We start from the raw sequence: 13,098 nt of genomic DNA, 5'->3' as shown, positions 1-13,098 counted from the left end.
CCCACGCAGTCTTCGCCCGCCTTTAGATTCCTGCGGGCCACCTTTGCTGTGTGATCTCGGGGTGTCGTCCAGGCAGTCGGGCCGCGTTGTTTTCTCACTGCTCCGCCGCCTCCCCCTAACCTCCCCAGGAGCAATACGAGCTGTACTGCGAGATGGGCTCCACTTTCCAGCTGTGCAAGATCTGCGCCGAGAACGACAAGGACGTGAAGATCGAGCCCTGCGGTCACCTGATGTGCACCTCCTGTCTCACCGCCTGGCAGGTACGACTCCGTGGTGGTGGGCGGATGAGGGGTTTTTCATTTTTCATTTAAATTTTTTTGCTCTGCTGCTCCAAGATATGCAATTTAAAAAATAAATCAAAAAGCATGCGCAGTTGTGATGCTTCTGTCTTTTTCGTGTGGCAGGAGTCGGAGGGCCAAGGGACGGGCTGCCCGTTCTGCCGCTGCGAGATCAAGGGTACCGAGCCCATCGTCGTGGATCCGTTCGACCCCAAGGACAACAGCGGGGGCTGCTGCAGGGCCGCCTACCGCGCCGAGGGCGCCCCCTCCCCGAGCTACGACGACGACGACGACGACCGACTTGAAGACCCCCACCTCATGATGAGCAACCTGGCCTGCGCCAAGGTAGGCCCGTCATCGTCATCGTCATCGTCGCGGCTCCTCGCTCGCCGCCCTTGGCTCAGCTGGTTTGACCCCCGGCGCCCAGCAGGTGTCCCCCCCCCCCCGCTGTCCTCTGATGCGCCTCGCCTCTATGAAGATGAAACACTTCCTGTCTCCCCCGTTTTTCATTTGTTTGTGAGCTTCACGCTCAGGGCCCATGTTGGGACTCTTTCATCTCCTCCTTTCAGGCCGCAGGAGGAGCCGCTTTCTTTTGCCTCTTAATGTTAAATATGTGGGACCTTCTGCTTATCCTCCACACAAGGACGCGCTTTGATGTTAAACTCATGCTCTTCTCATCCTTGACCAGCTTTCATCAACTGCTCAATACGGCTGTTTTTTTGTCAGTTGTTTGCAAAAACAACCTTAAGCGGGAGGCATCAAATGTTACACCACACCAATAACAACAAGGGAGAGTGAAATGCTACTAATACTATCACCAATAGATAAAAAAAACATACAGTAAAAGACAGCAAAATATACATGAAGGAAACCATCTTCCTGTATTTGAATCCAGTTGTAGCAGTCATGCAGCCCTGGATCTAATATAAAGATATACTAGACCATGGGTGTCAACCTCTGGCCCGCGGGCCAAATTTGGCAGTGTAATTCTATTTGGCCCGCGAAGCAATACTAAACCACAGCTAGAGCCGGCCTGCTGCTATCATACAGCATGTGTACCACTAATACTACAAATCCCAGAATGCTCTGCTGGTATTCTGGCATGTCAAGCAGGACAGGACATTCACTGAAGGATATTATTATCCATTGGTTTATTGTTATTTTGTTTTTAAATCTGTTATCTGTTGAAATTTAAGTCAGAAGGCTAAGATTTTTATTTACACGTTTTTTTTTTTCAATTTGAAATTTGATTTTACATGTTTGCAATATTAAGTTGTTTATTTTATAAGAATAAGTTCCCTATTCAGGTTGAAGCAAAACTTGTTTGGGTCCATTTAAAACTGTTACAACTGGAGGAGGATTTTTTTCAATAAATTCAATGTTGGCCAGCAACTTAAATTTTGGCCCACTGTGTATTTGAGTTTGACACCCCTGTACAAGACTGTACACCTACTGCCACTAGATATATAGAAACTAATATATCTAGTTTGAGGTGAAAGTTTGCTCAGGCTCATTATTATGTATTTGTTGAGTGTGAACGTTGCCGCTCTGACCTCTTCCTCCTGTGTGTGTGTGTGTGTGTGTGTGTGTGTGTGTGTGTGTGTGTGTGTGTGTGTGTGTGTGTGTGTGTGTGTGTGTGTGTGTGTGTGTGTGTGTGTGTGTTCCAGGAGGAGCGCCCCCCGTCGCCCATGTCCATCACGCCCCAGGCCTCCCTGCCCCCTGTGCCGCCGCGACTGGACCTGCTGCCGCACAGAACCGCCAACTCACCCGGTGCCTCCAGTCCAGTCGTCACAATTAAGGTGAGTGATGTCCCGTCACCTGCAACACGAGCACAAGGAAATGCGTGAATGCGTTCAGGTTGGTTGGAATATCAGTTGGGCGAGGATTCCGTTAGCTTTTAGCCAGCATGTAGCATAAAGAAGAGTTCTAATCTCTTTACTGTTCGTCGCGCTGGGTTTTGGGTTTTCTGTGATGATGCCTGAGCACGCTATCACACGACTGCGCACACAATGCTTGGTCCGTGTAAGGCGGAGTCTTCTGACCGTCATTCAGGCTGATTTCTCAACAGCCGTGTTTAGTAGAATTGGCTTGAAAAGTCCACTTCCTTTGGAGTCTGCGGCCTAACACTCACCACCATGATGCAGGAAGTGGAGCAGAAAGTAGGGCATTGTGGGTAAAACGCATCAACAGATGGATTCTTTGTCCCGTTTGTTGTCCTCTCTCTCTCATTAGTTCTTGATGCAGCGCCGCCACAGGCGAGGAGTGGGATAGCTTATTTTAAGCCGTTGCTCCGTTTGGCAAAGTGCAGCAGTGTGAAAGCAAAGTGTGAACCAGCTGCATGTCACAACCATGATGGAACGCGGTCCCCATTCAAACTGAGTCTACGAGGCCGTTGGTTGGGAAAACTGCATAACCAGGACTGGGACAAAAAAAATCAGCCCTGGCATTTTTGTGTAGTAATTTATGGATTTGTTGTCCGCAGGAATGTGTTTCCAGGGGGGTTTACAGCCAAATAAATAATAACGGCAAAAATAAGATGTTTTTTTTTTTGTTTTTTTGCCTGTAGGCGAATTAGAAGTTTACAACACTTACGTTGGCTCATCAGGAAAATACCCGCTGTACCAGATTACTGCGCACAACTGCTGCGATCCATCTGAAACTATAGACAGATGTACACAGATGCGGTGTGGTTTGGTGTGTCGGTCGGTCGGTCGGTCGGTTTCAGTTCAAGCTGGCACCGTGCACCCTGAGCCAGTGTCAGACGACGTCTCACCCGCCACCGTGGGTGTTTCTCCCCTCCAGGCAGCGTCCAACCACAAAGACAAGCCCCTCCCACCCCCACCGGCGCTGAGGGACCTCCCGCCCCCTCCTCCGCCTGACCGCCCCCACGCGGCCGCGGCCGCCCCCGACGGGCGGCTGCAGAGGCGGCCGCTGCCGAGCACTCCGGGGGAGCAGGGGCGGGACAAGCCGCCGCCGGCGCCCCCCAACCGGCCCCTGACGGACTGGAACTCGCGGCCGGTGCCCAAGGCCCCCGTCTCCTCCTCCTCATCCTCGCCGCTGACCACGGCGGCCGCCCAGGGCTCGGCGCTCGGAGGCGACCTGCGCGCCGGCGTGCGGGAGCTGTCCAACAGGCACTCGCTCCCCTTGGCGCTGCCCTCCGCCCTGGACACGCACTCGGACTCGCTGACGAACAGCTCGCTCAGCCTGGACCACCAGCTGGTGAGAGCCGCCGCAAGTTGACACCGCAAGTTGACACCGCCGCTCCAACCCCGCACGCGGGCGTCATTTGCCTATTCCCCATGGCGAGCACGCGCTCTATCCCAGAGCATTTGAACAATTCAATGAAGTCAATATTAGCTTGCCGTTAGCTTGCCGTTAGCTTGGCGCAAAGCAACAAGGCTGAAAACGGAACGCAACCCATAAGCCATTGAGCGCAAAGAAGAAGTCAAGGCAACTTTACAACTTTCAACCACTTTGTTGTTAACGCTGCGAGTGTCGCAATCACACAGGAGCTCAGGTGAAAAAGTTGCACAGTGCGACTATGGCTGCAGGACGGAGTCTCGTGCAGTCAGTAGCCCCTGACATGCTCAACAGCTGATTATTAATAAAGTGAAGATGTGAATATATTTAAATATATATATTTTTTAAAAGTCTTCCAAAGTCTCTTGAGTGGGACCATTGTCTTCAGTGGTGTCGTCCACTGTGCCTCTGCAACAGTCAGCATGCGTGTGCAGTATTTACAATGTGAGGACGTCTCTGGGAAAGCAGCCACAAATTGGTTGATTTTTTTGATAGCTTATTTTACTTCATTAATTACAATCTTAGTGCGGTGTTAGTGGTCCTCACAAGACTGAAGTGTGAATGTGTGTACCACTGCATAAAACCAAGCCTTAGCATTATTACTCAAAAATAATGAGTTTAATTGTTCATCATTGCAATAAATACCAGAAATGATCCCGATAGTTTTCTTTCAATTCTGTATCACCCGTCCCTACTAATAATCAATGCAACAAGTCTTTGTTTTTAGTTATGAAAAGCTAAAGCAGCATGTTTCCCTAACTAACATACTGAATATCTGTGTTTTGTCTTTCCCATCAGAGTTTTGGAGCAGGAGCTGGTCAAGATTACGACAACCCCAAAGTCAAGTCTTCGTCCTCGGCCAACGCTATCTATGCCCTGGCAGTTAGGTGCGTGCTAGCATGCGGCGCTCCCGCCACTACGACGGCGTCGCGCTAGCAGAGCACGAAGCGACAGGATGTTTGCTCGCCAGCAGGCCTCGCAGCAACACTATGCATATTTGTAGTATTTTGCCTCTCTAAATATTTAAACTTGGGAGTTTTGTTTCGTTTCGTTTGTTTTTTTTTTTTACGTTTGTTTTATTTTCGCTTCTACATGCGGCCCCTTATTTTTAGTCGCACTCTGAATGAACCCCGGCTCTGTTTCTCCTCAGACCGGCTCCTGTCCCGAGGCAAGCGACGGGAGAGGAAGGCCGAGACAGCGAGGAGGAGTCGGAATACATGATTCCCTCCTCGCGCCCCGCGTTGCCCCCCATTGGCGCTGCGGCTGCGGGGGAGCCCCCAGCGGTCCCGCGGCACTCGCAGCCTCAGGCTGCAGCGGCGTCCCAGACGCAGAGCCAGGCCGCCGCCACCGCCGCCGCACTCAACTCTCGGTAGGCAAACAGCTCGGAAACGCTGCTCTTATTCCTGCTCTTGTCTGCGTCGTTTTACTTATTGATGTGTTTGTTTGATTCGTCCTCGTCCAAGGCCAACGCTCACCGAACTGGAGAATGGACCTCTCATGTATGAAGCCATGTACAACATCCAGGCCAGGTCACAACAAGCCATAGATTCAGGTGTGTATACATATATTGTTTTTTATTTTGTTTTATTTTATTTTAACCAACGTGTTCCCTTTAGACATTGCTGTGTGCTCACTTTGTAGAGGAAACATTACTGCTAATGATTCACTGGTGCTCAAAAGTTTGGGGGTCGCTGACTCATTTCTGCATTGAACTCCATTATAACCACGTTCATGAAATAATGAACTTCAAATTTCTGCCATTACGAGTCCACGCAAATCAGCCCAGGTGTGCTTAAGAAGTGTTTCACGAAAGCCAAATCCAACGTCCAATTAAAAGATTGCAACGCTTCCAAGCGTGCGCAATCGTGTGCGATTATATATTGCTCGAGAAATGTTTACATTTTTTTTAAAGCGTTCAACTTCTGTCGTGAAATCACATTCAATTAGGCATTCAAGGCAACAGCGGTCAAAGCCATCCCATAATGTCCTGACTTATTTCAGTGTACTAGTAATGTTCTTCGAGCTTTCCAGTAGATTCTTCAATTATGAAGCTGAGGAGTCGGTGACCCCAAACTTTGGAACAGTTGTGTACACTTTATTTATTTATCGGTGCCGTTCCTGACACTAAAGTTCACCATACAGATAAAATAAAATCCAATAACAGATAAGAATAAGATAGTAGAATGCCACATCATGCATCATGCAAGATAAACAAACACAGTCAATGTTTGCGGTGTCGTCAGGCCGCTTCACTTCATTTTCACATCAACACTTCTACAGTTCAGTGCAACAGCAACAAACTCTCCTGTCTCCGTGCAGACTATTCAGACCTGCCGCCGCTCTCAGCAATGACCAACGGTCCACGAGACGGCGCAGCGGACGGCAGGGAGGACGAGGCGGAGGACGAGGAGGAGGCGACGGCGGAGGAGGAGGAGGAGGAGGAGGAGGAGGAAGAGGAGAACGGCTACGACTACCCCAAGCCCCGGCTGCCGCCAGCCCGGCGGACGCTGTCGGAAATGGGAGCGTCGTCGTCCAGCTCCTCCTCCGCCTACAGCAGATTCTCCCTGGACTCCGACGGCAGAGTCGCAGCGCGTGAGTGCAGGCGACCCCCCCACCCCCACCCCCCTCCCGGCGCCCTCGCTTTCCCCTGAACAAACCATCCAGTTAATGTAGTTGGCTTATCATTTGTTTGTTTGTTTTTAAAGTGGGTGTCGTCCATCTGCTGCCGCCTCTTTGGCTGACATGCAAAATCAATTAAAGAAAAAAAGAACCTTGCTGTAATGCTAAAAATCATATTGGTTGTTATGCACTGAGCCTTGGAACTTCCAGCCAGGCCAAACATGATGCAGTTGGCAGTCAAGGGAACTATGTTTCAGTCATAAGATGATTTGAAATAAAAACCTTGGCCAAGTTTTCATTTAACCCTTTGTTGAAATATGCCAATAACATATTTAAGACTTTATATTGAGTTAATGTACTGAAATATTGTGATTTTTCACATTCTTAAAGGCCCAGTGTGGAAAATTTGGCTTGATTTATGTTTTTTATATTGGTAAAAGCTGAACATACTGCCTATAAATACATTGATAAAAGTGCAATAAAAGTGATTTGGTTTTCCTGCCCTCTGCCCGGTTCTCATATATATATAAGAATAAACATGGAGCAATAAGGGTCTCACTCCTCCTAGTTGGCTGCCATCCTGCACCAGGAAGCCTGGTGACAGTTGGCCTAAATACAGAATACTTATTTCCATCAGCAACACAAATACAACCTTTAGAACAAACTAACCAATCATGTGGCAGACGGAGAGGATTATGAATGCTGAAGCGAACCAGCTGACATTGTTCTAGAAATGTTCACAGGCGTCTTATGTGTTTCTCCCTCAGCCTTTGTCGAGCCAGTGGAGGCGCCGGAGAGACCCCCGAAGCCGCTGCCCAGACGGATCAATTCCGAGCGTCGGCCCAGCCCGGTCCCGCCCGTCCCGGCTCCCCCCGGGGGCGGGGGCGGTGGCGGTGCAGCGGCGGGAGAAGCCAACCCTCAGATCAGCAGCGAGATCGAGCACCTGATGAGTCAGGGCTACTCGTACCAGGACATCCAGAAAGCACTGATGATCGCACAAAACAACCTGGAAATGGCCAAGAACATCCTGCGCGAGTTCGTCTCCATCCCCTCCACGGCGCACGTCCTCACATAGCCCCCACCCAGCCCACCTAGTGGTCCTCCTCTCCTACTGCAGCTTGAAACCAGCCCGCTCGGGTTTTACACCGTTGGGGCCCGACCTCGTGCTAGCGCTAGTGCTAGCGCTAGTGCTAGCGCCGGCTGAAGCCCTTTTTACTCCTTGTCTTTCGCTGCCCTTCCTCCATGGGTTCGACTCCAGCAGCAAGCTCCAGGACTCCACGCCCCCCCCCCCCCCCCAACAGCGTCTGGCCTCGTTCGGACTGCTGCAGCAGCCGCTCGGCTCTCGCGGCGCCCCCTTGAGGTGCCCTCATGGGACCGACGGGACTTTTAAAAGGAATCCTGCGCGAGACGTTGACGTTTTTTTGCTGAAAGTGTAACCAACTCCTCTCAAACAGAAAAAAAATAAGTGTATGTTTATATGAAAATTTAATATATGAGTAAATACGTATTAAATATGTCTAATATATATATCTATACATATAGATATATATACATATATACAATACGTGCATATACGGTGTGTAAAGCCGACGTCGGCTCGGAGCGTCGCTGTTGGTACCAGCGATATTACTGGTGGACAGGTACCATGTTTGTTGTTTCGGGGAGAGGGAAGAGGGGGCTTCCCCTCGGCAGGACGTCGGTCAGCAGCTGAGAAAATGTACAACAGAGCCCCCCGCCCCGCCCCCAAAGAGCCCCGCCCCCCTGACGAATTCAACTCAGCGCCGCCCGGGTACCGTTTGTCTCTTTCAGTGGAAAACTCACTCATCCCGGTCATCGTGTGTGTGTGTGTGTGTGTGTGTGTGTGTGTGTGTGTGTGTGTGTGTGTGTGTGTGTGTGTGTGTGTGTGTGTGTGTGTGTGTGTGTGTGTGTGTGTGTGTGTGTGTGTGTGTGTGTTCCTCCTCCTCTTCTTGGCCTTGGTCCTGTACAACATGAATGTGGGATTACAGCAGGTCTGCTCCGTCAGAGCCCCACCCACCCACCCCCCCCGCCACGCTGCAGCGAGGCTTCGCGAGGTCGGCCGAGACGAGGCGGCGCTCGTTCATTCTGTCTGTCTGTCTTTGGCGAGACGCCTCAGCTCGCACCACCGATCCTTCAAAATAAAACAAATGTCATTGATTTGCTTTCATAATATATCATTGTTATGTAATCATGAACATTATTATTATTATTACTATTATTATTATTATTATTATTAATTCAGAAGTGCTTCACTGCTGCTACCATTGTTAGTGCTCAACAATTATGCCTTAAATGTACATTTGTGAATAGTGTTTCTTTAAAGTGACAGTATCGCCCGTCGTGTTCCTCCAGTCTGTCATGTAGCATACTTGAAAGGAAGGCGCTGCTTGTGAGCCCCGCAGCCCTCTCAAGCCTCTCCGCTCCTCAGCGTTGTCATGGGGGGGAGGGAGGGGAGTGTATATTTATATATATAATCTCTGCGATTCTAACCGCCCCCCCCCCCACCACCACCACCACCACTCCCCTCCCCGCATTGCAACAACGCCGGAGCAAACGGAACGCTTTGGTTTTTCTCGCAAGGAGGTCTCTGGGCTTCTTTCAATTTCCTCTCTCTGCAGGAGTTCACCTCGCTGAAGGGAAGTGACTACTGAGGCTTTCTTTGGAAAAACAAAAACATAAAAAAATAAATAAGACAAGTAGGCTTATAGGTTCGCTGGCCCATCCCCAGGTCTACATTGAAATCAGTATTTGGGCCGACTGTAAGGACTAACTCAGGAATTGTTTTTCTCTAAACGAGCGACGGTCACCCAGGTGACATGTAGCCAAATGTATCCGCAAGATGAAGTCACACAAGTAGCCTGTAACTTTTTTCTTTTTTTTTTTATCATTATTATTATTATTATTATTATTTTATTTTGAAACGTTTGTTGCATCTTAACTTGCACATTTTTTTTTTGGTATAATTTGCAGCTTTCGCAGGACTTGGCAGCAGCTTAATATCCAGGTACTTATGAATGACTGAGATAACTCAATGCAAAGGCGTTTTTTTTGTTTGTTTGTTTGTTTTTCCAGTAGGTACATGGACTCATATCTACAAGCTTATGAAGAAGAATGTTGGTGAGCGGGACGAAACGCTGTCTGTTGACTGGAAGTTCCCTCTGCTCTGCTTCTTTTTTGTTTTTGTTTTTGTTTTTTTCTTTCCTAGTTGCCTTGAGAAGCATCTTGAATGGTGGGCTTTCTGAACAGGGGAAGGTGACCTCGACCTTCAGTACTATACCAATGTTTTGTTGTTACTAAAGCGTTCTATTGTATTATTCGCATATACTGTTCTGTTTTCTTTTGGGGTTGTTGTTTTTTTTTCTCGTATTGTTTTTGCACGGTATACAAACGTGCGCGCCGATACTGTCACTCTAAAGAAAAGGCTAATTGTATAAAGTCTGTGAGATGAAAAGAGGTTGGGGGGGTGGGGGGGGGCTGTTTCCTGTTTCTTTTTTTTTCCTTTTTTTCTTTTTTTTTTTTTTTTTTGCATTCCTGTACATGTGTATTTTTGTTCCAAAGGTTTTGTTTACTTGTGTGAGTAACTCTGTGAGCAGTGCCATATTTCTTTTTCTTGGAGATCTTGGTCATGTTTCTATTTGACCGCCCCCCCCCCCCCCCCCCCCCCCCCCCCTCGTGTAAAGTGGTGACATGTCCGTTGATCTTCGAAGGCAGGATTGTGCAGTACTGCTTGTGTTCATCCGTGCTCTCCGCCGCCTTGTTGGCCGTATCGGTCCTCACTCGTGTCGCTGGTCCGCGAAAGGGTGAAGCGGGTTTCCCGGATCATTTTTTGTTCCCTGCGTCGGGGTACTTCAACTTTCAACCAGCAGGGAGAGCTGTTGTTCCATGTACTAGCTGTGTTGCGTCTCATCAGTAAGATAGGAAAAAGAAAAAAAAAAAACATTAAATAAAAAAAAAAAGAAAGGCATTTATTAACTTTTGGCGGAAGCTCATATCACCCTGGAAGTATGCACAGTGCTGTTAATAAAATGATAAGCAAACCGTGTTTATTCTCACCCTTTTTTTCCCCCAATGGTGTCTTAATTGTGAATTTATTAACTTATTATTTATTTGATCGATAGTCCTTGTCCGGTGTTGTTGGAATTGCCCCATGAAAGTAATCTCCTTAAAAAGTAATGTAATTTTTCAATTATTATTTATTAATTCATTCATTATTCCAAATGTAACTACTTTATTTCATAGATAATCAATTACTAATTGCTTTAGTTTAAAAATAAATAAACTAACAGTTGACAACGTCTTGTTTCCTGCACATAACCTACCACAACATTCTTTCATTTAGACGAGGTGAACTCAAAGTAATGTTTGTATTTCCAGCTACAAACGCAATCGCGGTTTTTTCTTTTGCCGCCGCCATGCTTGTTTTGGTGCGTCGTCGCATATCAATGATGTTGCATGCACGGCTTCATCATCAATTTGCGGCATCAATGTTCTTCGGTTGTTTTTCTAAAGACATTTTTAGCTCGCAAAATATTTCGGAAAAGTAATGGAGTCGTTACTTGATAAAGTAATTATGATATAGTTATCAGTTTTGTGACAGTAATCCCATTACATTACTCCATTACTAAAAAAAAAAAATAAATAAAGTTTAATTACAGTAGTGGATTAATTGCTAGTTGATTACTCGCCAAGACTTGTCCTGTCGATTTCATTTTTTCTTTCTCCTCCAGATCTACTGTCTGTTCTGAATATCTGCAGCTATGTAGCAAAGTTCTTTAAAAAAAAATAATAATAATAATAATAATGATAATAATACATGAAAAGAATGGTATCCTTTAGGAAATATTCAAACACTCTAGATAATTGCTGAAAATAAAACGGATAATTTTTATTTCTGTCAGTGACGCAGTTATCTTTACTTTGAAAATCAATTACCAGAGCAAAAAAAAAAAAAAACACTGCTCCAATTTTCACATACAGTACCTTTAAATTCTTTTGTAATGGAAAATAGATATTTGAATGTCAATGAGTGCACCGACTTGGTTGTTGGACCACTTAAACCCATTCAGATAGAAATATGATTATTTTAATTTTATTGTGTTAAATTGATCGTGGATCATGTTCCTCTCTCTCTCTCTCTCTCTCTCAGCATGTGCAGCAGCTCGGCCTCATTGCTGCAAGCGGACGGATTAATTCCATCGCAGCGCTGCAGGTCGGCGTGGAGGAAGCGAAGGCTCCACCTTTGCAGAAAACCTCCTGCGAGGATCTGACTTTCAGTTTCTCTGCCTTTCAACAGAATGATCCAAGACGTGGATAAATGCATGAAATACATTCATCTGATTATGTGTTTAATAACGAATGCTTCCAGGCAGATTAGCTCAGTGGGCCAGTCCACTGACTGGTGTGGGAGGTCGAAGGTCGACTCCTTGTCACCACCGTGTGGCCGAACGACATTTCTTTGCTGTTTTAATAAACTGATGACACATTCAATGATTTCTTTCAGGATTCATTTATTTCTTGGCACTTTCAGCCTTAGCAGTTAAAAACTCACACTCTGTCTGCCGTTTGAATCATCTTCAGTCGCCGCATGCACAGCTCTCCTGTGATGCAAAGATCCCACCGTCCACTCCAAAGAGCCAGCTCCCTGAGCGGCAGTGGCGGACGTGTGACGTGCACTGACCACCGCGCCACTGAGAAACACTCTCAACTCTTTCCATTGAACAGTCAATCTTTATTTGGTATCATTTCTCAAAAAACTAAACTGTTTTTGCGCGTCTTTAGTGGCATTTGTTTTTACAAGTCTGGGGACACGACTTCAACATCTGAGTTCTGACAGCAGAGAAAAGAAAATAGGACGGCAACACAGGAAAGATGATACACTCACCAAACTGAGTACAAGGCATCTTGATTGTCCACAAAGTTAATTTGCATATGGAGAACCTACAGTCACCAGCCGCTCATCAGTAGTCAAACGCTGCAGTTACCGTGTGACCAGTCATCTTGGATTTGGTGTTATCTTTGGGCTTACGGAAACACAAATTCATCAAAAGCTATTTTCCTTAAAAAAAAACCAACTGATTAGCTATCAAAGTCAGTCCTTGGTTCCTTTTTCAAAAGGTGTGCCAACGTATTAACAAATAAAGTTGAATAACAGCTCTGATTCAGACCACCTTTGGATTGAAGAGACTTAATTATCTTCTTTTAAGTCTTCGAGCAAAAGGAAAATACAATACAGAGCTGCATTAATATTAAAAACGCATGCGCACACACACACGCACGCACGCACGCACACACACACAGCTTCACGTTAAAGAAATATTGGCATGTAAAAAAAAAAACACAAAGGTATCAGTGCACTGAACATTACATCAAAAATAATTTCAAAATGTGTTGGATCTGCTAACATTTAACATAACTGTGGGCAAACTAAATTATTATATTCAAAATAACACAAAACCCTTACTGAACAACCTGGACTATCTGAACAGGCTATCTAAAAAAACTATATAATAATATATATGTATACAGTTTATATATACATATATGTGCATATACATATGTGTATATATGTATATGTATATACACACACACACACACACGTATATATGTATATATATATATATGTATATATATATATATATATATATATATATATATATATATATATATATATATATACATATATATATATATATATATATACAGTGTGTATATATATATACACACACACAATTAAAGCTATGGACAAATTGTTGAGTGATTAAATGATCAAAGGCTTCCTGGTGAGGCTGTAACTGACTGTAGCATCTCAAAAAAAATAAATTCAGTGTGCAGACTTGATTTCAACAGGAATCAGATAAAAAATATCTATATTCTTTCCTCAACA

At 45.9% G+C, this 13,098-nt stretch overlaps 2 protein-coding genes across 6 annotated transcripts in view; one reads left to right on the top strand and one right to left on the bottom strand.

The window, feature by feature from the left end:
- The window catches only part of cbl (Cbl proto-oncogene, E3 ubiquitin protein ligase), a 35,277-nt gene extending 25,020 nt beyond the window's left edge, over window positions 1-10,257 (top strand). Inside the window, exons 8-16 of the mRNA XM_076036022.1 lie at window positions 129-260; window positions 405-623; window positions 1,946-2,077; window positions 3,081-3,497; window positions 4,377-4,465; window positions 4,729-4,947; window positions 5,042-5,130; window positions 5,898-6,170; window positions 6,965-10,257. Of these exons, the coding sequence (XP_075892137.1) occupies window positions 129-260; window positions 405-623; window positions 1,946-2,077; window positions 3,081-3,497; window positions 4,377-4,465; window positions 4,729-4,947; window positions 5,042-5,130; window positions 5,898-6,170; window positions 6,965-7,272 (1,878 nt within the window). The 3' untranslated portion in view covers window positions 7,273-10,257. The remainder of the gene's footprint in view (window positions 1-128; window positions 261-404; window positions 624-1,945; window positions 2,078-3,080; window positions 3,498-4,376; window positions 4,466-4,728; window positions 4,948-5,041; window positions 5,131-5,897; window positions 6,171-6,964) is intronic.
- Window positions 10,258-11,702: 1,445 nt separating this feature from the next.
- The window catches only part of mcamb (melanoma cell adhesion molecule b), a 33,511-nt gene continuing 32,115 nt past the window's right edge, over window positions 11,703-13,098 (bottom strand). For all 5 annotated transcript variants that reach the window (XM_076036035.1, XM_076036036.1, XM_076036039.1 and 2 more), the window contains one exon: window positions 11,703-13,098. This exon is cut by the window's right edge and continues 597 nt beyond it. The gene's annotated coding sequence lies outside the window, so the exon portion shown is untranslated.

The sequence above is a fragment of the Nelusetta ayraudi genome, unplaced genomic scaffold (assembly GCF_046127955.1).
Source record: "Nelusetta ayraudi isolate G7.1 ecotype Tasmania unplaced genomic scaffold, CSIRO-AGI_Nayr_v1 ptg000048l, whole genome shotgun sequence".
NCBI lineage: Eukaryota > Metazoa > Chordata > Actinopteri > Tetraodontiformes > Monacanthidae > Nelusetta > Nelusetta ayraudi.
The sequence above is the reverse complement of the archived record's forward strand: the minus strand, read 5'-3'. Positions and strand labels throughout refer to the sequence as shown.